The sequence below is a fragment of the Aspergillus flavus genome, chromosome 2, assembly GCF_009017415.1.
Source record: "Aspergillus flavus chromosome 2, complete sequence".
Classification (NCBI taxonomy): Eukaryota; Fungi; Ascomycota; class Eurotiomycetes; order Eurotiales; family Aspergillaceae; genus Aspergillus; species Aspergillus flavus.
This window is the reverse complement of record NC_092409.1, coordinates 265832-290524: the sequence shown is the minus strand read 5'-3', so window position 1 is coordinate 290524 and position 24693 is coordinate 265832. Positions and strand designations below refer to the sequence as shown.

General features: G+C 48.3%; 11 protein-coding genes across 11 annotated transcripts; 7 read left to right on the top strand and 4 right to left on the bottom strand.

Annotated features, from left to right (window-relative positions):
• Positions 1-183: 183 nt before the first annotated feature.
• On the top strand, positions 184-1078 carry F9C07_1178338 (uncharacterized protein). Its single transcript, XM_071507684.1, has 2 exons — positions 184-432; positions 690-1078. The coding sequence occupies exons 1-2, from the start codon at positions 417-419 to the stop codon at positions 1022-1024; spliced, it is 351 nt and encodes a 116-aa protein (XP_071363458.1). The 5' UTR covers positions 184-416; the 3' UTR covers positions 1025-1078.
• A 324-nt stretch (positions 1079-1402) lies between these two features.
• F9C07_2237645 (fungal-specific transcription factor domain-containing protein) lies at positions 1403-4644 on the top strand (the record flags this gene model as incomplete). The annotated part of the gene is made up of 5 exons (XM_041289472.2): positions 1403-1572; positions 2206-2606; positions 2660-3190; positions 3239-3629; positions 3689-4644. 5 exons carry the CDS (start codon positions 1403-1405, stop codon positions 4413-4415), a joined length of 2220 nt encoding a protein of 739 aa, XP_041141949.2. The 3' UTR covers positions 4416-4644.
• Positions 4645-5484: 840 nt separating this feature from the next.
• Positions 5485-6797, bottom strand: F9C07_2237644 (uncharacterized protein; the record flags this gene model as incomplete). Its single annotated transcript, XM_041284630.2, has 3 exons — positions 5485-5940; positions 6004-6235; positions 6415-6797. The coding sequence occupies 3 exons, from the start codon at positions 6795-6797 to the stop codon at positions 5758-5760; spliced, it is 798 nt and encodes a 265-aa protein (XP_041141948.1). The 3' UTR covers positions 5485-5757.
• Positions 6798-7177: 380 nt separating this feature from the next.
• On the top strand, positions 7178-8435 carry F9C07_2276723 (uncharacterized protein). Its single transcript, XM_041289471.2, has 3 exons — positions 7178-7285; positions 7352-7530; positions 7593-8435. Exons 2-3 carry the CDS (start codon positions 7365-7367, stop codon positions 8342-8344), a joined length of 918 nt encoding a protein of 305 aa, XP_041141947.1. The 5' UTR covers positions 7178-7285; positions 7352-7364; the 3' UTR covers positions 8345-8435.
• Positions 8436-11675, bottom strand: F9C07_2276722 (Metallo-peptidase family M12-domain-containing protein). The gene is made up of 3 exons (XM_041289484.2): positions 10677-11675; positions 9518-10622; positions 8436-9464 (listed from the first exon to the last, which is right to left on the bottom strand). The coding sequence occupies exons 1-3, from the start codon at positions 10738-10740 to the stop codon at positions 8444-8446; spliced, it is 2190 nt and encodes a 729-aa protein (XP_041141946.2). The 5' UTR covers positions 10741-11675; the 3' UTR covers positions 8436-8443.
• A 120-nt stretch (positions 11676-11795) lies between these two features.
• On the bottom strand, positions 11796-13366 carry F9C07_2176637 (putative adam; the record flags this gene model as incomplete). The annotated part of the gene is made up of 5 exons (XM_071509383.1): positions 11796-12492; positions 12546-12986; positions 13044-13109; positions 13159-13210; positions 13264-13366. 5 exons carry the CDS (start codon positions 13364-13366, stop codon positions 12216-12218), a joined length of 939 nt encoding a protein of 312 aa, XP_071363457.1. The 3' UTR covers positions 11796-12215.
• Positions 13367-13636: 270 nt separating this feature from the next.
• F9C07_2251465 (major facilitator superfamily domain-containing protein) lies at positions 13637-15067 on the bottom strand (the record flags this gene model as incomplete). The annotated part of the gene is made up of 4 exons (XM_071510075.1): positions 13637-14491; positions 14530-14709; positions 14800-14968; positions 15011-15067. The coding sequence occupies 4 exons, from the start codon at positions 15065-15067 to the stop codon at positions 13713-13715; spliced, it is 1185 nt and encodes a 394-aa protein (XP_071363456.1). The 3' UTR covers positions 13637-13712.
• Positions 15068-16696: 1629 nt separating this feature from the next.
• On the top strand, positions 16697-17704 carry F9C07_2206546 (uncharacterized protein; the record flags this gene model as incomplete). Its single annotated transcript, XM_071509639.1, has 2 exons — positions 16697-16865; positions 17100-17704. The coding sequence occupies 2 exons, from the start codon at positions 16697-16699 to the stop codon at positions 17675-17677; spliced, it is 747 nt and encodes a 248-aa protein (XP_071363455.1). The 3' UTR covers positions 17678-17704.
• A 233-nt stretch (positions 17705-17937) lies between these two features.
• F9C07_9481 (putative RTA1 domain protein) lies at positions 17938-18989 on the top strand (the record flags this gene model as incomplete). The annotated part of the gene is made up of 3 exons (XM_041284637.2): positions 17938-18227; positions 18279-18658; positions 18718-18989. The coding sequence occupies 3 exons, from the start codon at positions 17938-17940 to the stop codon at positions 18987-18989; spliced, it is 942 nt and encodes a 313-aa protein (XP_041141943.2).
• A 355-nt stretch (positions 18990-19344) lies between these two features.
• Positions 19345-22130, top strand: F9C07_2125124 (Zn(II)2Cys6 transcription factor). The gene is made up of 3 exons (XM_071509079.1): positions 19345-19597; positions 19653-20254; positions 20315-22130. Exons 1-3 carry the CDS (start codon positions 19548-19550, stop codon positions 21172-21174), a joined length of 1512 nt encoding a protein of 503 aa, XP_071363454.1. The 5' UTR covers positions 19345-19547; the 3' UTR covers positions 21175-22130.
• Positions 22131-24343, top strand: F9C07_2276717 (heterokaryon incompatibility protein-domain-containing protein). Its single transcript, XM_041284635.2, has one exon. It carries the CDS (start codon positions 22258-22260, stop codon positions 24115-24117), a length of 1860 nt encoding a protein of 619 aa, XP_041141940.1. The 5' UTR covers positions 22131-22257; the 3' UTR covers positions 24118-24343.
• Positions 24344-24693: the final 350 nt, after the last annotated feature.

The following is a 24693-nucleotide window of genomic DNA, read 5'->3' as shown; positions in this document are numbered from 1 at the left end:
TCCGACGCCATATAAATAACTAATGTTGGGTATAGACTATCGGAACGAAACTATCCGGTCGCTTACGCCGAATCCGAGATCTAATCTATCCTATTGGTCGCCCTGGCTCAATATCGGGATGTCTCAGGCCGGGATGGATTTGATCCCATGACGAATAAGCAATTGTGGTTGCGAACTCTAACAATATGAGCATTGGTTTCAGGCCAGTACCAAATTTATGCACTCTAGTCATTACAATCAGAAATAAAGATCTACTTGAAATTTCGTCTTCAGCGACATGTACTAGTCGGGCGCTTTTTCATCTCAAGTTCTCAACAATGAAGCTTTTCAAGACCATAAACGCAAGGAAGAGTGCTAGCATCGTTCATTAAGGCGGCCATGGATGTGACTAGGCAGTGTAGCTAATTCAATAATGGATGAATAGAGATGAATGTCAGTGCTCCCATATTCACACCCCCCAGGACAGGGAATTATACTTCAAGGATGTGTGACTGTCCCTTTCACAGCACATCTTGGAGCTCCTTCCTGTCATCCTCTCCCACTCCCTGTCTATCATAAACTTCCTGCCAGTCTCCCCCTATTTGCTCAGACTATCCTCATCTCAATCTCAAATATCTGGATGTCATAAACTTTGACCATACTCTTGACGTCACGTTTGGATAATTCACAATATCTTCTCTCTTTCTCAGGCAAAAACTCCCCCGTTCAACCAACAAAGCTTTGTCACGAAGTGGGCCAATATATCGCGCTCAAGCAGGTTGTCCAACAAGACTTCATCCTTATCGAGAGAAATCGTGGTAGTGTCGGGGGTGCCGCTAGATTGTCCTATCTTCCTGATATCGAGACTTTGATCATCAAGGTTCCATCGAGGGAGCACGAGAAGGCACACATCAACCTGAGCAGCTGCCTGACACGCAAGGTCACCATGATTGTAACGTTCATCACCGCTCCTGCCGAGTTCGGACCCTTCCTATTTCGCGTCGAAGGCAGACGAGAGCCATTTATCAGACACATACGTAGTTAGATAGAAGAATCAACCATCTATCTTCTGACCTTCTTTCCTTTTCACTGCAGCCGTAGCAATGATGGGTGTGGGGGACCTCGAGTTCCAGGGCCTCGGTGTCATGAAATACATCGGGCCAGCGGCTAGCACCAAGGAGAGCGATTCAGCGTGGATAAACGATCTACTGAGACCTGGAGGTTGGCCGTTGTCAGTCATTGAAGCTTCGGAATCAATGCGCCGCCTCTAGGCGGACGTCGCGTGGTGGATCGCCAACTCGAGTGGTCAGATGAATCTCATATTGCCGTTCAAGGTCACAAGGAATGGCCGAAAGATCGAAGACGAAAAGTACGTTCCAATGCAGGTTCTGGGCCTACCAACTCGTTCGCGACATAGCACAGAATGCAAGCCACGGAAAGTCGCCACAATCAAAATCAACTAGGGCTTGTTCCCCCAACGGTTCGGGGCGTGGCTTTACAGCTTGAGGTCGAGAAGGTTATTGGTCGCGCCTCGAACCCTCCGTTAGAACAAGATATCGTGTTTATATCGGCGGAGCTCCTGGAATGGGCCAGGTTGGTCTAGGTGTAGAAATTAGAACTATGGCTAGCCATTGCGGCCACTCTACATTAATCCATTTCTCTCTTCTTTTGGTCAGGTAGCCTCACTACCTAGATGGCCGCCTAGCTGACTGTCATATATACTAAGAAGTAGAAAATCTGAGATTGAATTTATCTCAGTAGCTGAGCTACTTTGTCCTACTATTAGTGCTTCCAGATCATGGGTAGGGTAACGGGTAGTCATATTCCGGGACTTACCCAAAAAGGAATGAACGCAGCCGATAAGATAAGAAGGCTGATTCTCGACCTTCCACTCTGCTTGCTTACTCTTCCATAAAATCTGTCCTGAAATCTACATCGACCATGCTTGGGAATTCACCCTCGTCACCAGGGAAACAAAAACGGCGAGCCGCGATTGCCTGTGAATATTGTCGTCAGAAGAAGGTTGGTTTGTGCTGCATCAATATTTGTTGTAATGAAGTGGCTTACAAGCGTTATACCGAAGCTAAAATGCAGCAACGGTCGCCCGAAATGTCAGCATTGTCATGCTCGCGGAAAGGAGTGTACATACATTGAACAAGCGAAGATTCCACGGTGCGATGCTTGAATTCCCAGACAATATAAAATATATTCTGACTTACGGTATAGGCCATCCAAAGCCCGCATCGCGCGATTGGAGGAGGAAAATCGGCGGCTTAGAGATGCTATATCCAGTCTGAAGGAACAAGTTGATTCACAACACGCAGACACAATACGATCTGTCACGTCCGCTTTCGAGTCACAACATCATGATCTGATTTACCCCCCGACAGTACGGACTAATGCGAATGCCGATCATGGGGTTGTATGCTCGCATACAGACATTTATGGTTTTCGAAACAAGCAATGGACTACTACATTTGACACGGTCGGGCAGTCACATGGACCGACAAGCGCTGTCGCCGATGAGATAACATCTAATCGCGCAATGAGAAAGCGAGGAGAGCCCGAGCCACAGGAAGAGCACGATGCTATTCGAAATCAGTTAGTGGCGGACGCTGCTCGATTACGTGCGTGATGTGGTTTTCACTTTGACGCAAATTCACTAATTTTGCAACACTAGGTCAGCTTGAAAAGTTTAACTCCAGCACTAACATCTACGATTTCGACGGTGTCAATCCAGAATTGGCTATGCACCTTCTGTCATTGTACTGGGATCGTCAATTAGACGTAGGTGCGGTCGTCTACCGACCAGTTTTTATGAAAGATATGGCATGCTCTGGGCCACATTTTTCAAAGCTCCTTTTGAATGCGATATACTTTACAGCCTCTAAATATTCGCCTCGCCTAGAGGTGCGAGATGATAGAAGTGACCCACTGTCTGTTGGACGAATGTTTCGGCGAAGGATCACGCAATTGCTTAGCGATCATGTTACCCGGAGCGAGATCACCACAATACAAGCACTGCTTTTAATAGCATCATCCTTGTTCAGTTGGTGTGACGAGAAGAGCCTGGCTTGGCTCTATTCTGGTATGGCTATCAACATGATAACGGACTTGGGCATCCAGATGGATAATAGAATTTATCGAAAGGGTCACGGTCTATCCCCCGAGCAAGCTGAAGTTCGAAGAAGAGTCTTTTGGGGTGCCTACGGTAAAAGCCCCAGCGTTTGAATGGCAGGGTAAATACTGATAAGTATAGTTCTTGATAAGTGTCAGTCGCTCTACCAAGGAAGGCCGATCCGGCTGCGAGAGGCAGATTCCGCAATCCCTTTGAGCTTCCTGGATGAATACGAGGAGTATGACCTATTCGAACCCGCATCTTACGGGACTTCCATAGAATCGTCCCCTGCTCTATCACAATTGGTTTCGATTTTGAAACGATACTGTTCATTGTCCAGTATCATGTCTCGCATCCTGGACACGTTATATACGGAGCGCAGTACCTCCAGGGATCCAGTAGTGCTCTTCGAATGCTCAACGTCTCTAAATCACAAATTACAGTCATGGTATGAGGAGCTTACCTCAGGTCTCACTGCTGCAATGACAGGTTCCTCCACGGCGACCGCGTCCCCGCACATTCTTGCGTTGACGTAAGTATTGGAGCATCTCACTGCTACTCGCATATATGATGCCCGCTCACAGTATATAGTGCGTTATATCATACATTAAAGATCCTGCTCCATCGTCCATTTGTGTCTGATGGGCATCTGCGAAGTGCATCACCATCAGTTGCAGGCATAGCCTTCGAGGCCTGTGCGACTGCCGCTAATGCGATACATGACACACTCGGTATTTATGGAAAGTCATATTCGATGCAGCTTGCGCCCTACAGTATATCCTATGCTACATACGTAAGCGCCACAATTCACGCTCGCATAGCTGCCCACAGCCCTGCAGGTTCTCATGCCCACGACTGTCTCCAAAATTGCCTCTCGATTCTGACAGAACATCAACGGTTATATTTGGGACCGAAGCGTGCCTTGGGGGTTATATTGAACCTAACCAAAGTAATGAACATCGATATTGGCGATTCGACTGTCACAGCGTCCAGTCCAGATGAAGCTATTGCACAGGTGACCTCCCAAGAGGATGGTGTGCGAGACCCAGGACACCTTGCTAGCCACCACGCAGGACTCTTTCACACCCAGAACCTACCATCCGACTTGGGCCATGACTTACAATATGATTTGCCGACTTATGATATTGATGCGATCATCCAAAGTTTTGACGTGTCCCAGCCGGTTAACCTGCGACGTTTTGAGAGTGAGCCGGCGCAAAACGATCATTATCGGCACACTCCGACCACGGATTATCTAGACTTCTCACTGCCATTGGATCCGCTGTTTGGCCTAGACAATATCGATGTGGTAGTCTGATCATCTGGAAAGAGCAAAAAAAAAAAAAAAAACACCCTTCGTTGTCGGGCCGTCAACTCTTACGATTGTACATAGTAAAGATAGGGATCTTCCTCAGTTTGTTATCAGCGCCGCTTCGTGCTGTCGTGTAATTAGCTTCAGATTTAAAAATGTATTTAAAAATGTACAGTTACACTCGTCTCGCTTTCACACGGCTTAATATGCTTTTTCAACATTTCCACTTGTCTCGATACGCTCGCTAATGTAAAACCTGCAAGTTTACCCAATTGCGACCGTACCGGCTCCCGGCATGGAATCGGTATGCCGGTCGTGCTTTCCCGACGCAGCGAATTTGTTTGTTTCGGTTAACACCTGCGAAGAGAAAGCAGCAACATTATAATAGCGGACTGCTTTGGTTCATTTTTGGCTCCCGAACGTACTAATTTTAATGTAAATTATTTACTTTGGCTAAATATCGTAATCCAGACCCATTCATCATGTCCACTTAATCGCGATGTGTAAGTCTGAGCTAAGCGTTGCCGTATTTTACTACAGCGCTGCATATGGTTGATATCAAGTCCCCTCAACATATACGGTGAGAATCACTTAATGTAAAATGGTCCTTCAATTTTAACATGAATCTTCAACATAGGCTACTGCGCGTCAGGATAATCGCCCCACATGGTAATCAATCGGTCAAGGTGGGCCTGGGGTAGATCGAGCACCCACCACAAAGTACTAGTAGTAACTACTGTACAACCCAAGTCGAATTAAGAGATAAAATGAGTCAATATTTAAGCAATTTTATTATCAATATGGAACCTATGGAATCGCTAGAGGTGTAAGCACACACTTCTGCAAACAAATATGCTGCTCCACCTACTAGCATACCAATATATATCCCGGCGTGTGGAGACACTAACAGCCAGAACGCTGGAGAACCACCCACGACCAAAAGCGTGAGAGATAATTGCTTCTGAGATAAATATTGATCTACAAACGCCAGGACAATGAAAGCTTTTCTGGTAGATAAACCGTACGAAAACCTCAAGAATTCCCAAAGGGGTTTTGCGAAATAAAGGATCTAGGAGATAAAGAATTGCTCGTCAAGATGCTACACCATCATAATTATGTGAATATGCCTACCACCCTAAAATTGGCAATAGGTAGAGGTAATAGCTACAAGATTGCGAGGAATCTCACGGTTGATAAAAGTCATTATTCGTATACAATCGTAACCCTTCACCCGCCCAATATTTACGCCTTCCCGCCCTACCCAGGACCAAAGTATTATCAATTCCATTATGACCGACCAAATAACGCCAACACCCATAAAAAAGCCAAAGAGAAGAAGGAACCTGGATCATGCCTTCACTGTATCGCCCATCGGGGGGCCCAAATAATACCCCGCAAAGTCTTTCAAGCCCTGAACGTTCTTGTAGCGAAGGTCAAAGATTTTGGTCGTGCGCAAAACAAGGTTGGAACCATCAAAGATGGCCTCGATTATGCGCGCATGTTGCGGTCCCACAATGGAGAAAAGAAGAACCTGCAGGAGTAGCCAGATTGATTAGTTTCCAGACAATGTGTGCGCAAGGAATGACACGCTTACCGGCGCCACCACATGTTTGAGAAAACGTCGTTTCCGGAGTTGTGTAAACATCAAGCGCAGGATTAACAGTAGTTCCCCTCGCAGTATTGTCTGATCAGTTGCAGTCACGTTGTTGTATGCAATTGCCTTCACATGAGGGTAATCCGGGCCGCTACGATCAGTCATATACAGCACACCAAATCCGGTTTCGTCGTACTGAAAGAGACTCTTGTAGGTGGTATAATTGCCAACACTGTGCGCTCAAGTTAGCAACAAAGGGTCCCCCACACCGAATGCCGGACGGTGGTTTATCATTTCGAATTCCATGGACCCGGCATTCGGCCACAGTCGTCAAATATCCAAGCTGTCAAGTAGTCGCAAAAGGCCATTGCGCAATTTTCGGGGCGTAGAAAAGGTTCGCGCTCTTTGTACGCTGGATCATTCTCACGGGGGAAAGTCGGGTACTCCCTTTCGAGCAATTCGTCGTCTGGTTCAGGAAGTGACAGACACCGGGCGAAGAAAGAGGGCCGTGAATCGGAATTTCCAGTAAGCGTCATCGGATGGGCAGCAATATTGAAGCTGTTCAATTCAGAGAGATCGATTTTAGGAACTTGAAGCTGTTCAACGGTGCGTTCCAACTGCATCAATGTTTTACGCCGTTCAAGGCGCACTGCAGATTCACTCTCCATGCCTGTTGTTGCTGTTGTGAAGTCAAAGGTAGGTTGATGACGGGAGTAAAGGAAGGTCGATATTTTGATTTTGGTTGATCCGTTGCTGGGCGACAGCCAATTCGAAAGCTGGCAGGTGGTTCGCATGACTTGCGGCGCCACAACGCTCAGGGCTGGACTTTCGCGCCGTCCCGATTCCCTACCCTGAGTGAAACGACGGTTTGTCGTCCTCTGTAGCGACACCCAACTTGCGTCATTCTTCGAGCTTCTTTGGCATACTGAGCGAGAGAGACGTGGTTAATAGTAGTTGATAGTAGCTATTCATGCAAGCATGGATTATAGAACGAAAAGTTATTGGTTAGAGGAGGAAGAAGACAGCATATTCCTTCAGATTTGAAGTGCTTATTAGTTGCTATAAAATGTTGCCAACCCCTCCACGCATCTTTTGGAACTATTATAAACGCTAACCAAAGGTGGCTAGCGGAGTAAGCAACTTGCATTAGTGTGTCTGGTCGTTGAATGGTTGTCCAATGTTATTGCAGAATTGAACGCGATGGAGTTCTTGGCTGGGACCCTCAAGAAGATGCTCGCCACCATCCACTTACAACTATTAGTACGGGACATCGTTTGGGAAGGTCAGCAACTTGCATTAATCACTTGTTCCCCTTCGCTAATCCACATTTCTGTGCATTGATCAGCAGGTTCGCTTTCACAATGAACAACTTGACAGAATCCGAAGAAGCTACAAGGTCCTCAATTATCCGACTGGAGCATATGCCCCAACAGGCCTGGGTGCGGACCGCTGGAGACGATTGGACGGGCATTATAGATCGCAAGGAACGGCGGCGACTGCAGAATCGACATAGTCAGAGAGCATATCGTAAGCATTCTAATTCCCCAGGAGTACAGGCAAAAGAGGCCTGACCTTAATGACAATCCTAGGTTTAAGAAAGAAGGGGAAAGTGGTTGAAACACAGGAAGACACACCTTCTACGTCTTCCTCTACGGCAGCTTCAGGAATTGTATTACGAAGCCCATCCGAGGAATCTCAAGTGGAAGCTGGAGAAGAGCTCAAATGCGCCCATGCCCCACCACATGCACTGCAGTTCCGCCAATGGTTTGAAGCTATAGCCCGGGACAGCTATCTCCGTGGTTCGCCCCGAACGGAGCACTTGATCACTCTCAGCCGCCTGAACGTCCATCGAGCCATCGACCAAAATATATGTGCGATAGGGATGACCAATGACTGGACCAAAAGCGATGATTCTATCTCCATCTTCAACCTTGTGCAACCTGGTTTCCTGGAGGATAATATCCCACCGAGCTTACGCCCAACACTGATTCAGCGGAGTGTGCCGCACCACCCCTGGCTGGACTTCTTTCCATTCCCGCAAATGCGAGATAACCTTATTGCTGCTGGCGATATGTTAGATGATGACGACCTTTGCCATGATTTGATGGCTTTCTGGGACACTAGGAATACTGGCGCCACACTACTCGTGTGGGGAGAACCGTCGGACCCGAGGAACTGGGAAGTGACTGAGGAATTTGCGAGGAAATGGGGCTGGCTGCTTCGGGGGTGTTCTGAGCTGTTGATTTCTAGCAATCTTTGGAGATTGAAGAGAGGGGAGAGGCCTCTTCTTTGGAGGCATGTCCTTCAGCCACAATCGAGCGCAAGCCAAGGCTATATGTGATACGTGTTTCAAGAAAATAAATAAGTTCACATAAATCTGACATTGCATCATAATCTAAATACTAGGACCCATTCGTTTTTTATCTAGAAATTACATAATTCATGCATACCGATAATTTGGTGCCGGTATAGACCTGGTAGGGCTGGCAGGAGAGTATGGAGGAGGTACACGAGGAACTTGCCCTGTGACTGGCATTGCTGGTGGAATGGCCTTCTTGGGAGTCTTCTTTCCACGGCAGCAGCAGCAAATGATTATACCCAAAAGTACCGCAAGGACTAAGGCTCCACCGATTCCAGCAGACAGTCCAATGATCAGCGAGCGATGACGGTCCACCCATGAGCCGTTATTCTCACTCTCAGACCGACATCTCCCACCGCGACAGAGGCCGTCAGAACAGGGAGTACCATCTTGCACCTGCCGGTTCATGCCCATACAAACCCCAGATCCATACCAGTCAACTGAGCAACTGAGGGTGCAAGAATCATTATTGCAGGAGGACACACCCGTGCTATTTGTGTTCAGGAGTTGTTGACATTGCATATCTCGGTTCGTGCATTGTCCGCTGGCGCAAAATAAGCCGGATGAGTTGCCGCATGTTTGTCCGTCTGGTGCGTATCGGTCGGTAGGACAAGCGCTGGAGTTTCCGGTGCACGTTTCCTGAATGTCGCAAGTTCCAGTACTCTCACGACACACGGTGCCGGACGATGCAAATTGGCAGTTTGTACAGCACGGCCCGGTGGAATCGTCGCATACCGCATTATCGCGAAATCGACATGTTGATCCATCGCAGCAGCTGTTATCATCACAATTATCACCGCAGTCGCAGTCCTCGCCGGCCTCGACAATTCCATTGCCGCACTCCCCAGCTGTAAGGGTGGGTATGTTGCTCGTATCGCTAAGAAGGCAGCTTGTTCTCATGTTCCGGGACCCGAGTAAGGAGCAGACATTCCCGACTGTACATGGCGAAAATTCTGTTTGAGAGGACATTGAGTAAGGATTCATTATATACTGAGCGTCCGCGTCACACGTAGACGACGATAATGGGCAGCACTGGGTACTTGAAGAGCATGTGCTCGAATCGCAATCGTGGACTGCACCAAATGTATGGCCTGATTCATGACTGTTGAAAGCTTTAGTAACCATTGGAAACAGTAATCCAGCCTATACACTTACGCAAATACCTGCCACTGGTTGGAGGTCTGTGCTACTACGTTGGTGCTTGACTGAGAGCTGCAAAGTTGGCCTATCCATGAAATACCCACTTCTGAGCCGGACGGACAGCCGGTCATCAGCGTCCAATAGGCGTTCTCTGTGTCGCTGAGTGAAGACCGCCAGGAGGAGAATTCTTGTAAGCGCGAATTCATGTCTCCTTCGGAGCATCCAACGTTCCAGGGTGCAGAATCCGAAGCAGTACTGGGACAATTTGCGTCACTGATCGTCAAGTTGTGCAGAGCAAGGGATATGTTGAAGCTACTTTCAAACACCTCCGATGCGGCATTGACCATGTTGATAAGGCTTCGACGGAGGCTTTCCGTGGAGTCGAACGATGAAGTATACGAACAGTCGGTTGCGATTCCGACTAATGCAACTCTTCGGCTGGTAGGACAGCCAGCGGGATTGCCGATGCTATCAACCAGATCATCTGTAGTCAGAGTTGACTGACGTCTTTCCAATGGAGAGATTGTATCAGGAAGCAGCCCTTCCGAGACATCCTCAGCCCCTATCACCCGAGGGTTGAAGGAACGGGGCATCACCTGGTCAGCTGCGCAGCGGGGCGGCTCGGCTGAATTTTCTATATCACGACGCAGGTCTGTCTTCGAAGCGTGATATGCCACCATGTAACGGTTTTTGGCAGATACACCAGTATTTTCAGCCGTGTCCCCTAATATCCTTACGTCATAGTATTGGGAAAAGGCACTAAATGTGCCTTCAAACAGAGGATCATCCCCACCACGAACGATGTATATCCGTGCCCAACCAACCTTCTCCCAATTCCGACCGGTGACTTGAATCCAGACTCCACCTCTGAAAACGCTCTGGTCATCTTCAATAAATGTCTCGGTCCGTTTGACTACTCCTTCCGTGTCAAGATACTGGATTTGAGAGCGATGTGCGAGAAGGTACGGGTTGCGCTCTAGCTTTAGCCTCAACTCATGATCCTGTCCTCGGATTCTGAACGTGATATCAAATTCTGGCTCGATCTGGTGAGACGGCGTATGTATGACAATCGATTCCAGCTGGGACGCCTTTTGTGATGGCGTAGAACGTATCGAGTGCCCTGTTCATATTAGTATTATGCCTGGCAGAAGTCCTCCGCTCGAATGCTAATCACCTTGAACATGCGCGAGGAGAAATAATAGAGGCACGAAAAGCAGGAAGAGTGAATATGTCCTCATGATTGAATATAACGAGACTTGAGGTATGTGATCAAAGACGATTGAGCTATACAGCTAACACATATAGCTATATATACGTACAGTGCTCTTCTATTCATCATGGATTTATAATCGGTTTCCCACGAGATTGAGTCGGTAGCGATACCAAGCTTCTACCGAGCACCACAAAATCGCAAATCAACCGCTTCGAAAGTCCACAACCGACCCACGTAATCCAGGCATCAGTATAAAACCCTATGGACATCTGCCATATACCGAGCGAAATGCATTATGCAAGCCAAGACAGACTCGTCACCCCCAAGACCCGCTGTGCTGACGGCACCATCCAAAACCTTTCTCTTGTGCCCTAAAACGCAGAATCGTGGAGAGCACAGCCTCGCCTCCGACTTGGCACCACATCCTGGAGTGGCTACGGATCCCTCGGAGCGGGGGGATAGTGCCAAGAGAGTGGGAGTGCTTTCCGAATGGTCCGTCGGTATTGGCTGATCTCATCGATATTGGTGTTGCCTAACGATAGACTGAGAGTGCTGGTGGCTATGCTGGGCTTATCATGTTTGTAGCTTAAGGTTAATTACATGATAAGTTACCTTCGAGATTTGTGGCAGGTTCTTTGGCTCCACATGGGCACCGATAGAACCTTCGATGATAATGTAGAGAACAGTTGTGCCGAATTAGTTCCAATTCCCGTTTTATCCCCGGCGGTTGATCACATTTAATTCCATTCAGTGACGTTTATGTAAAACCTTCCTTGAGAATTAAATGCTCAGACTGCGCTGGGCATCAGAAGGCACTAGTAAGTATGTTGAAAACATAACTTCTAGCGGACAAATAGCATACCCGACGTGGAATAGAAGATGGAGCGTACCCAGAACCGCAAAGCCACGAGATCTCGGTCCTAGCTATATCGCATAGTCTTTGAATACCGTAGATCTGCCGAGATTTGGATGACTTGATGATCGCGGATTTAGCCATTATCTCCGAGTGACACGATGGATCGCTTAGGGTTTTTAGCTCCCGGCACTAATGCAACCTGATTACTATCTTGGCGTGGCTGTGTTGCAGACTTTGGGCGGCTAGCCCTTGTTTGGCTTCATTCTTCATAGATCATGGCTGTGGTAAATGGTTCACTTAGGTGCGTCGGTCAGTCAGTATTTTTAGACTTACCTATGGCGTTGAATATCTGGCTTCGGTGAACATCCAAGGTATAGAAAACCGGATGAAGCACTAGCTCTCCTCAGAATGCTCCAAAGAAGGAACATCAGCCTCCTATTTCTTCTATCTCAAGACATTTCTTTTCTCGACCTTCGCTCTTTTCTTTTGTTCTGTCATTATGCGTATCGTCATCTTTCGGAGGACATACTGGACTATGATGTCTTCACCGCGGGAACATGAAATCTTTACCAACCTGGAGCGTTATTCATCAATTCAGAATGGCTACTATCCCAAGCTGAAGCACAATTCCATAAATGTGATATTCACACGAACAGTCCTAATGAAGCCGGCGCCGACTTCATTTGATCTTCCTGAATCTCCTGGATCAGCGCACTGCCCGCATAATCCTCCAAATCCAAGTCCAAGTAACCCTGGGCAGCCCACTTCCTCCCCGAGACGAAAATAGAATGACCATTGATACTCGTATCGCTAAGAATCCGCAAAAGACACTGCCCTGCATCTTCAACCGTGGCCAACACTACCGCCAGACTAGAAACATGGGCAAAAGCGTCCTCCGAGAGAATGTTTGTCTTCACATACCTACCCATATGTCAATGACTGCGTCACATAAGATATCCAATAGGACTACTTACCAAGGGGAGATAATATTAACCCGACTCCCGTAATAGAATGCCGTCCTTCGGAGAGCATGCATAATACCCCGCATAGCCCATTTACTGGCACAGTACTGAGGCGCGCGAGGGCAGTCAAGGAAGGCTGCACCAGATCCAATGAGAACCAAACATGTATCCTCTTGCTTTGGTGAGGGTGTCTGTCCGTTCTGTTTGATAAAGTAGTGCGATGCTAACTTGGCTGTGTATAATGTGCCTTGAATGTTAACGTCGATGGTGCTGAGATCCGGCTTTTGTGGCTCCTGGTCGTCGCCAGAGTACAGGAAGACTTCGTCCGGTCGATGGATTCCGGCGTTGGCGACAACGTAGTGGATTTTGCCTGTTGGCGAGAAGGAGACGGCTTCGCGGAAGAGACGGGTTTGGTCTTCCCAGATGGTGGTGTTGCATTGGATGTATTTCGTGCTTGGGGATGGTTAACAGCTTTTCTGGCATGGTAGGGCTATGGGGGATGGTACTCACCCCTTCAGCTCTGCTTCTAACTTCTTCCCTTTTTCTTCGTTCAGATCTGCGATACACACATTGACCCTAGGTATTGTGTTAGGCGCCTGTTGTATATAGGTTCTGAGCGACCTACCCTTCAGCAACGAGGGCGCGAACATAGCCTTCACCGAGTCCATTGGCACCTGCTTCAAATTAATTGTCCTGTCCAGCATGGCCTACTCTGTTGATGAGACTCTACCTCCGGTGACAATTGCCGTCTTTCCTTTTAGATTCTTGGTGTCGAAGGGCAAGGAACAGTCGACGGGTCCGTTATGGGTATATCCTTGGGCTGGTTGAGACATGGCTGGTGCTGTGAGATGGGGTAAAGTGGTAAGAAATCATTAATTCTATTTCCGGGTGTCAATGAATCTCCTTCAATTCTTATAACTGACAGACGCCCGCATACTTTACTAAAAGCTCAGTTTTGTAGTAACCAATATGATCTCATACTGGACACTAAAAAGACGCTAATGCAAGTTGCTTATCCGAACCAAGGGTTCTGGTTTGTGTATGGAGTAATTCCACCAAGATCTTCCTATGTTCTCCACTCTACAATTTACCATACACTCATTGCAGAGCAACAAACAGAAATTCTAATTATGTATACCATGTCAATAAAACAAAACCCGTGTCTAAGAAAAAGACCATCTACTGCGTTTTCTTCTTCCCAATATTGCCCACCTTACGTAACCCGAATAAACTAACAACCAGACTTGCTACATTCATCCCGAACAATGTCCAGAACGCCGCACGGTATCCCACAATCAATGCCTCAGGGCTGCCCTTTTCCACAATTTGTGACTGTTGGTCAGTGACCTGATTAGAGATCAACGCGACGATCGCCAGACCGAAACTCTTCCCGATCTGGGAAGCTGTATTGAAAGCACCGGCTGCCAGCCCTTGTGTTTCGGCAGGGAAAACACCTGCAATGAGGATATTGGACACAGTGAACAGGGAGTCAGCGGTAATTGACTTCAGACAGATCGCTACATATGCACAGCGCCAGTAGACCCATATCGGATTCACCAAGGCCATGATCAGCGGCGAGACACAAGATATAATAGTGGTGATATTGATGATGGCGTCGGCGCGACATCTGTGTAAGACGAATCGTGTTGTGAGGGCGGTAAGTTGGCCTGTGATAGGTGTTGGGATGAATCGGATGGCCGTCTCGACGCGTGAAAGATCCTGTGCGTTCTGGAAGAAGAGGTTGATTACCTGTTCGAAGGCGTTGAACGCACCCCAGATCATGAATTCGTTCACACAGGTACATGTGAAGGCAAGGTTCTTCCAGAGTGAGTTCCAGATCAATGTAGGCTTGTTGCGGCGCTCTTGGAAGCTTTGCCAGAGGACAAAGAAGATAAGTAAAACACCAGACAACGAAAAGCAGATTATGGTTGATGCCTCATGCGCTTTATTTATGTCCCCTGTAATAAGCCTATTCAAACACTATTAGGCGTGATACGATAGGGTGGGGCCAGGGGAACTGACGATAAAGCATAGGAAAGTAGGCCTAGGCCCGCACTAGCAGCGACTGCCCCGACCCAATCAATACCAAACACCAGCATATGCCAGGAAACGTCTCCGGCTTGACTGCGGGGAATTTTCCACCACGATGAGAGGGCAGCAAAGGTATTAGCGATAGCTGCACTGTAGAAGCCCAATCGTCATCCAGCGCTGTCGGCAATAACTCCTCCGCATATGATGCCAAGCCCGAAGCCAACGGGCTGGCCACCCCCCATGAACGCAAACGCAAGGTTGCGCAACATACCCGCGGGGAAGTACTCACTAATTAGGCTCATGGCAGACGGAAGACAAAGTGAGGTTGCTAGACCTGAGATGACACGAAAGAGAATCAGTTGAGTTCCTGTTGCCGAGAGGAGACAGGCCATGCAGAAAATGCTCTAGAGAAAACATGCGATGAGGAAGACAGGGCGGCTCCCAACAGCGTCCGACACGGCTCCTGAAATGAGAAGAGTGCATTCTGTCGCAAGGGCATACATGGATACCGGCCTGTTCCGTCAGCACAGGTTCCTTTCCCTCGGGAAGTTTTGACAAGAGATACGGACCAAAGCTCTACACCGGGATCCAAGGACAAATCCTTCGATATCGCCGGGACGGAGACGGTTACCAATCCCCCGAGGTAACAACTAATGAACGTAATACACGAGATACAAAATATTATGAGAGCAGTGTTCTTGGGCGGCTTTCCCTCGTTACTTTGATCCTCAAGAGATGGTCTAGTGGACACATGCTCTTGTTTCGGCTCATTGCCCAGCTCGTTCGGACGCTGCCCATCCTGGCTTAATGCTACTTCCGACGCCATCACGGCAGTGGAGAGATATGGTAGACAGAGACGGTGACAGAGATGCAATGGGGGTTTCAGACGAGGGAGACTGGAGGAGGAAACGGCTGAATTGTTGTAGAAGGAAAGGGAGGAGAGAGAGGGAGAAAAAGGAAAAAACGGTTTGTCCACTAAGGCATCATCAATTGATACTTCAACCATAAGCACTCGGAATGTCATGGCTCAAGTCGTAATTGACTTTCTTTGTTTCTGACGTCTGTTATAATCGGAGCTCATACACTCAACAAGCAAAACAAAAAATGAAGAAAGAAAGAAAGAAAGGAAGAAAGAAGTTGACAAATGAACAAGAAGAGAAATGAAGAGAGTAAGACGAACAGAGAAAACTCCCGATTCAATCTGCCCGGAGTATAGAAAGTAAGGGGCAAATTACGATTGAGATGCTTTACTTAGGGTTGTCGGCGGAAATTGCCTAGAAATGCCAGCGCTTGGCCGCTTCCTCGGGTGTTAAAGATAATCAAGAATTAGAGTTTCTCTTTTTTATTCTATTCATTGTAGGATGAATGAATGGCAGGGCTATAACGATAAGCTTATACTTATTTCGAAGCCCTAAACTCAGTTGGATACGAGACGCCATGTACCACATCACGTAGCCCACATTATCATGCTGCATATAGCTATCATTCCTACTGTTTGTGATTAGGGTGAGTAGGTGCCTGTTCTGGCCGTGATTCCGCCAGCAAGCGGTAATCATCGATCGATCCTACATTAAAAACTACAAAAGCGCCATTGTCTTGCAGTGTGTTTATATGTCATAGTCCTTAGTCACGTGGGTACGGTAGCCCCGATCACGACCACCCTTTCCTCACAGGGAACAACCCTTTACATCCTATTTGCTACAGGGATGCATCGGGATGGTGGTAAAAGACATGATGAATCGGACTGTCCGCCGCGTTGTTCAGTTAGCCAATACATTAGGTTCACTCACTGCCGCGAACGGACTTACCTTGTCCCACAGTCGGCGCACCGGTATTTGACTCAGCCGGCATATTCATCCAGGACTATCCCTGCAATTTAGAACAGTCCAAGCCGATTGCTTCGTAATACTTGCCTTGCCATACAGAGGGCGACAAGTTACGAGTTCCCTCTCGCTTGGCTTCTAAGATCGGCCACCTTGAATTAAAGAACATGAGGAAGCCGACATTAACCGTCGCAGTGATTTTACCATTCATAGTGACCAGGGTACATAGCACATTATCAGATTTATCCCAAATCGCGCCCCGTTACGGAGTAGTGTTGGGCATATCTCATGTAGTATTCCCTATATTGTATGGCTGCAATCGTGGAACGGCGCAGTCGCCCCCAGGTTACAGTCAATCTCGACGATCCGAAGGACGGGATTGTCAATCGCTACACTACCGGTGATGAGATCAATTTTAACGTAATGGTCACTGTGAGAGAGGATGTGATGATCGGTGCCCTCCAGATCACCTTTGAAGGTTGGTGTCTCGATTACTTACGAAGCCTTCAACTTACGTACAGTATAGGCACCAGTGAGACTACCATCGAACCACCAGGAGCTATTATCAAGCGAACAGCGGCAACTCACAGTTTTCTCAGGTTGCGCCAGCCAGTTGAGAATGGACGATTTCCACCTTGTTGAACTCTTCGTTGCGGCATTGTGTATAGTTTCCCGTTCACCTTTGTTCTGCCTGACCGGGTCTTGCCCCAAGCGTGCGACCACGAAACGTCCAACTGGGTTCTGAAAGATGCACATGTGCGCTTACCACCTACTCTGGGCGGCTCGGTCTTTCTAGACCGCCAGCAAACCATGCCTGATGATTTCGCGCCAAACGCATGCCAGGTGAGCTATATCGTCAAGGTCTCGATAACCAAGGCCGCATCTGATGATGACAGTCAGTTCTCGTCTAGGGTCCTCGCTGCTGTCGGGAAGGAAGTGCATATCATCCCCACCGTGGATGAGGAGCCCCCGTTGAGTGCGCAAGAGGAGTCAGTGGAATATCGCCCATGGGCAGAGACACTCATTCGGAGAGGCCTGTTCGAGATCACAACTGGACAGCTAAAGCTGTTCGCAGTTCAGCCCCGGCCACTAGTGGTGCAGCTTCGCGGGTGCGAACCCTCTGTGATATCGAGTATCCTTGCGAAGCTGGACCTTCGATTCGACCCTGTCGAGGATGAACAGCCGCCCCGGTTGGATACGGCCCTCTTGGTTCAGTTATCCTCGTCTTTCATTCTCATAACCTCGGCCTTTTCCCCTAGTATAGCTCTGTCATGGCTCAGTCTGAATTAAAATATCCAATGCGAGTGTCCCTTGTGCTGCAAGCTTCGATCTGCTGCATGATGTAACCCCAACCCATGTGGAGACGGGGCCTCCTGTAGCGGATACGAATACTGAGCTTGGCATGTCTTACCTGGATTTGGTATACAGCATGTGTTTCCCGCTACTTAGAGGAGATAATAATGATGCGTTTTCCCTATATAAAGACCAGCTGTAGCAAGTGATGAAGGGTTCAAATCTCTCCCATTGAATCACTGTGCCAGGAAATCACTATGTCAACCACAAGCCAACCTCCCACACCGAGCATTATCACCGCACCATGTACCCTTCAGACATGTCCCCTTGACTGGGCCCTTATTCGATACATTCCCAGTCTACCAGGAAATGCTTTCTACCTTGCTCTATTCGTCCCAATGTTTCTGGCTCAGGTATTTTGCGGAATTCGTTATCGTACCTGGAGTTACCTAGCCGCCATGTCCGGTGGAATACTCCTCGAGATCATCGGCTACGGAGGACGACTGATGCTGCACTCCAATCCATTCAATTTTTCCGCCTTCTTACAGTGAGCCAAGCTACTCAAATATAAATACCCGTGATTGACTAACTCTGACAGATACCTCATCTGTCTCACCATCGGACCAGCTTTCATAACGGCCGCCATTTACATATGTTTCGCACGAGTGATTGTCGTCTACGGTGCTAGCATGTCCAGAATAAGACCTAAGACTTATGCGCGAATCTTCATAACCTGTGACTTGATTTGCCTCGTCCTGCAAGCCGCTGGCGGCGCCATCACAGCCACAGCTGGCCAAGAACAAGACGGACTACGCCAGACAGGCATCAACATTATGATTGCCGGCTTAGCAAGCCAGGTAGTAGCGCTAGGATCGTTTATGATCCTCTGCGGCGACTATGTATGGAGACTGAAGCGCCATGTCCGGGTGGTTCCTCAACCGGTCGATGGGGATTGGAAATGGAAAGGTTTTCTCATAGGTGAGATTCCCCGAAATAGCTCTAGTATGCTGCTCATAAAAATCTAATGAATATATTAGGCTTGGCCATAGCAACACTTACAATATTCATACGGTCAATCTTTCGCGTCGCCGAATTAAATGGTGGGTTTAGTAGCGACCTGGCGAATGACGAAGTGGCATTCATGATTCTCGAAGGGGCTATGATGGTTATTGCCTGTGCATGCATGAGTGCGTTTCATCCGGGATACTCTCTCGTTGGGGATTGGAAGGAGCTCGTCTCGCCTTCGGCCAAATCAAGAGAGAGCGATGACCTGGTGTTGACTGCCATATCAAACTCGGGCAAGCCTTAGTACAGCGCCGGGGTGGGTCGTTGGCTAGATGGATTTGAAGTTCACCCTTGATAAGGCATGTTTCAGTTTGGAGGACAGACAATGGTGCTTTTATGACGACCTTACTCGGAGTAGTTCAATTAGTTACTCGATACCAGGGGGAATGTCTCGGCTTCTGCAATAAGTCGAGGAGTGTCTTCGTATATCAACTAATTTTAGCTGTAGTGCGCCCTAACGCTGCATTTGTGGTACCCTAGCTTCGCGCTAGAACCAGCCTAATTGAATCATAGTATGCCAAGTCCTCCATCTGTTATAACGATTGGCTACATCGTATTCAGCTTCCAGAATGGGGAAAGTCCATGGTGATGTTGGATGCCAAGAATATTGTTCCCGAAGGGCGTGTGAAGGAAGGAAACGAGTCCACAAGGCAGCTTGGATATTTGTTAAGGTTCCTTTCTCGTATAATCAAAAAGCTAGCAAAATTCAGAACAGAAGCTTGATGCAAAACTGCCAACCACGCGGCAACATCTGGTGATAAGAAACCAAACTATTCCCTTTCTATTAGCCAGAGTCACGGAAATGGCACGAAAATCACACACCAAATCCCGGACTGGTTGCCGCACCTGCAAGTACGGACCTCCCCCTTGCTCAAGCCCTCGCATGTAGATGCTGACATGGTCGAAGGGCTCGCAGAATCCGATGTGACGAGTCGTGGCCAGCCTGTAAGCGGTGCACCTCCACAGGGCGTCGCTGCGACGGGCCTTCGAAAGCCGCGACGAGTGTAACGGTCTCTTTCGCACATGTGTTGACAGTTTCGACAATGAAGAAATCACCAGCAAGATTAGTATACGAAAATGATCAAGAAGCTCGATATGTTGGATATTTTCTAGAGCGCATTGCATTCAGCTCCCCAGCCCAATCCAATATACCTGCTTGGCGGGCTCTAATGATTCAAGGGGTACTTGGTGATGTTGCTGTTCGGGAATGTGCCATTGCGATCAGTGTGCTTATGCTAGAGGCCAATTCTAAGCATCACTCCACAAGTTGTCTCCTCGCTTCTCAGTGTGGAAATGCTAGATATAAGCTCGCGTTGAAGAAATACGGGAAAGCCTTGTCTTCTGTGCGAGCGCTGCTGTCTCATAGTGATAGGCAATCAGTTGAAACTGCGTTGCTATGTGGAATCATCTGTATCTGGTTCGAGGTCCTAATTAAAGATCATCTAAGTGCTTTAAGCCACCTGGACCGGTGTCTGAATATTGTTCAGATGTCACGAGTCCTGGGTAGAGGTATGTTGGTACCCTTGGCCGCGAACGTCGGTCGTGCTAACCAATGTATTGCCCTGTCAGGGGAAATCGACAGTGATATCAAAGAGGCCTATGTAAAACTTGACCTACAAGCGGCAATACATGTCGGTGCACGTGCGCCTGTTCTTCTCGTCGAGGAGACAAAGCCAATCCCATACATATTCAACACGTTCGGAGAAGCCGAACAAAAGTTTAATGCAGAGTATGGCAATGTCATGTTTCTCTCACGCAGGGCGGCTGCACCGTATCGCTACAAACAGCCGGATGGTATTCCCCTAGAGATACTTGCAGAAGCGCAATTATTGCTAGAGCGTCTGGAGCAATGGAACTCGGCGTTCCACTACTCTTATTCCTGTCAGAAGGCACAAGGAGATCCTCGGATGACTCCACAGGTGTGTCTACTATTGATCCAGTATCACATGGCCATCATAACCGCCTCAACATGTCTCTACGCCGAGGAAATGATTTATGATCGGTTTTTGCCCAATTTTAATCATATGATACAATGCGCAAAAAGGCTAGTGTCGTGGTGGCATAGTCGACCTGCAGGGAGCATGCTAGGGGTCCCCGTGGACATGGGTGTTGTTCAGCCTCTATACATGATTGCCACTAAGTGTCGGGTTACGTCGCTTCGCCAGAACGCGATTGACATGCTGGCTTCAATGCCAAATGACAAAGGAGTTTGGGAAGGTCCGGTCGTGGCTTCGGTAGCACGGAGAGCAAAGGATATCGAAGAGCTGGGCTTGAATGTTAAGATTGATGGTGTGCCTGAATTCCGCAGGATACACGCGATTGGCTTTGACGTCGCTCAGGGAACTCGCAGGGTCGATGTGGAATTCCGTACACGCCCAAATGGGATAGACGGTGAATGGGAGTCATGGAAAGAATGTCTATCTTATTGAGTGTTGTCGTGAATTTGCTGATCACACAATGTCATGCTTCTACAACTACAAGTACAGATGCGTCTGGCACGGCTTTCTCGTCCCTTTCTTCAATTGCCCTCCATCCTTGTACTTATATACTCCATTATTGGCGTCCAGATAGCTTCCCAGATACAAGTTGGTTTCATGATCATGATATGCTACACACCAGTCAGGTGATCATTGTTTCCTAAGGCCCCTGCCGCCAAACAAACCCCTCGAAACTACCATCCAGATGATATAGCACAAGAGGAACAGGATGTGCAGGAAGTTGATGGGCTGGTAAATCTGCACCCAATCTGGGATACCGATCGGCCACCGCGTTCGCCATGCGTTTCAGCGCCTGGGTGGACATACGTGCACACCAGGAGCTTTACCCGCGAAGAATTAGACAAGGGTCTTGTGTTTTGGCCGCCAAGAAGGGGTGGAGGACGAGCTGCAGCCTTTATGGAGCTTAGGTGGTAGAGAAAGTCTCGGAGTGCGCTTTATGGACCTCCCTAGCGCTACGTCCTCTTATCAACATACGTATCTAAGACGGCTATTAGAGTCCCTAGCTATGTAAAGGCTTACCTCGGATAGGAACTAGGTTATTAGGTCGCACCTGTTGAAAAAGCTCAATCTTTAGATGAATCGGACACCCCATGCAGTCCTATAATATCAGGCTGGTGGATTATCTACTATTCCAGGATTACATCATGGCAGGAAGCCCACCCCAGGCAAGTAGACATTGTAATGCACTGGACTTATTACAAATAGATATGGAGAGCTTTTCAAGTCAGGCTTGGGTCCATAGCTAATATAATAAGTGTCATTGAAAACAAAGAGAGAGAATAAAACACGTAAGCTGGGGCCGTAAACCGCTCGGCACAGTTAAGACGTACACCACTAAGCCTTGACTAGTTAGACTAGTTCATTCGTATTCTTGAAGAGGTTTAACTGGGCCAACATCGCCTCACGCTATTCTCTCGCGTGACGCCAAGTGAAACGTCCACTATAATGCTTATCAGCACCTGTCTGACGGTGGGATTATCGCATAACATCTTTTTCTACCTACCCCACTAAAATATGGAACATGATATGGATGAACAGATACCCTCCTACGTCTATTCACCCATCGCACCCGATGACTTCCGCGTCCTCAAGATTCTCGAGGTACATCCCCAGATTAAATTCAGCCTGGAGGCATTCTCCATCTATGAGGCCCCGGGGTATGAGGCCCTGTCGTACGCATGGGGCACCTCGCCGGAAATGGAAGAGAGTCTATGTAACGGTGCGCGTTTCCGTATCTCTCGGACTCTAGGTCAAGCACTGCGCGGCATCCACGCACATTCTGGTGGAGGATGGATATGGGTGGATGCCATCTGCATCAATCAAACCGACGCAGAGGAGAAGGCGCACCAGGTCGCGGGAATGGGTGAGCTCTACTCCTGCGCGGATCAGGTTCTGATCTGGCTGGGGGATGCAGCGGACCAGAGCGATCTGGCCTGTGCGCTGTTGCCCGAGCTTACCGAAAAGATCTGGTCGTTGAAGGACAGCGAAGGGGGATGGAGACCGCTGAGCACAGATGATATCGTAGCGCAGGGGCTTCCACATCCCGACGATCCGCTTTGGTGCGCCGCATTGTTGCTTTACAGTCGGGCGTGGTTCCAGCGACTCTGGATTGTTCAAGAGGTGGTCCTGGCGCGCGCGTGTGTGTTTCTATGCGGTCTACAGCAGATTGAATGGCACGTTGTGGTAAACTTTGCCATTGCCACGTCCAAATCCTTCTTCGTGAGCAATATCGCCGGGTTGCATATTAAGGCGATGGGTGAGGATCGAGTAAGCCGGTCGACAAACGGGATCAGACTTATCCGCAATTCACGCCGTTTGAAAGACAGCTTAGAGGACGATGAGAAGGAGATCACTGGTCTCCAAGCCACAATGGACATCATGCAGAGTCAGGGTGCATCCGTAAAGGTAGACTATGTCTATGCGGTTCGCGACATGCTGCCGGACGCCCTGCGGGACCAGATGGTGGTGGATTACTCTGACGAGATTAAGCGGAACTATGGCATCATTCACGCCAGGTTTTTCCGCCAATGCTTGGAGAGGCTCAGTGATTGGCCGTCCTTACGGTTCCCTCCAAATGCAGGCCAAAAAAATATCCCTTCTTGGTGTCCCCCTTGGGGCAGTGGTTGGAATTACAGTTATCTGCCCATCATAGGCTGTCACGCTGGGAGGCCAGCTGCAATCTCCCCCTCGTCATCCTCAGGTAGGTTATGCCTTGAACCTAGTGATGATAGTGAGGGAATTCTGTGTATTGCTGGCATTTCCGCAGATACGGTCCAAGAGATTGTTCCCTTCAGCCCAGTCTTTCACGGGAGCACGAACGTCCTGGACGCACGTCGAATCTTGAGAGCCATCAAAGCCTGTTCGGCTCACATCTCCGACGGCGCCGACCGCCACGAACGCCTCCTAGGCGTTCTAATCGGCCAGTGTGGCTGGCTTAAGTCACCCCAGTTCTCTGGTCGCCCAGACGGCGATGTCCTAGATGGCTTTGTGTCATTCCTAGAGCACCTTGCTGCAAACAAAGAGCATGAAGGTGATGCCGATCCAGTCCCTGTCAACTTAGACACGGCCGAATACTTTCTCGATCAGCATCGGTTCTGGCGGGCCTATCTAAATCTCATAATGATTCGATGGCCTGGTAGAAGTTTCGCACTTACCACAAATGGCCGTATGGCGATCGTGCCATGTCACACCAAGCCCGGAGACACGGTGTGTGTCTTCCTGGGAGGGACGCTCCCGCAAGTGCTTTCTCGGCATGAGGATGGCGTGCATTGGAAGTATGTTGGGCCCAGTGTTGTCGACGGCATTATGGAAGGGGAGGTCTTTGATACCAAGGAGGAATGGATACACAACAAGGAAATCTTCTTCTTGAAATAGTTGGAAACTGTCGTTCTGGAGCCCTGATGGAGGTGCAATGTTCCCCTCCGATGAGACTTTAAGAACATTATGCACATGGTTATCCCGGTTTGAGAGAAGAGAATCCAGATAAGGCATGATTCCACGCCACCTATGCAAATACCTTGGTTTCAAGAGGTGTCGAAAAACGCCAAGTATGGCTTATTTAGTTATCATTAGTAAATGCAGCTCTGTTCTCTTTTCTTAATTTTCTATTTTTTTTTTTTTTTTTTTTTTTTAATACTATTTCTTTTCTGGGTGTGCCTTCGCTACTGCTCCATCTTGTCATGATAACGAGCTGAGATCAGCACAATATATATTTCAAGAAGTATTTATTTGAAGCTTGAACGAAAATCGCAGAAAGACTGCACAAAGACTCTAAGCTGCCCTGGACATAGACAAATACCGGCACATTGCCGGTTCTCCTTGCTTTTCCCAGAAATATTCACCTTCCAGAGAAGACATTTCCCTTTTTCTCCAGTCATGCGCCAGCCTCATTCATTGGCCAAGTCAACCCCAAATCTATTTTGTTATACAAATCACGTGTGATTGTGAAAA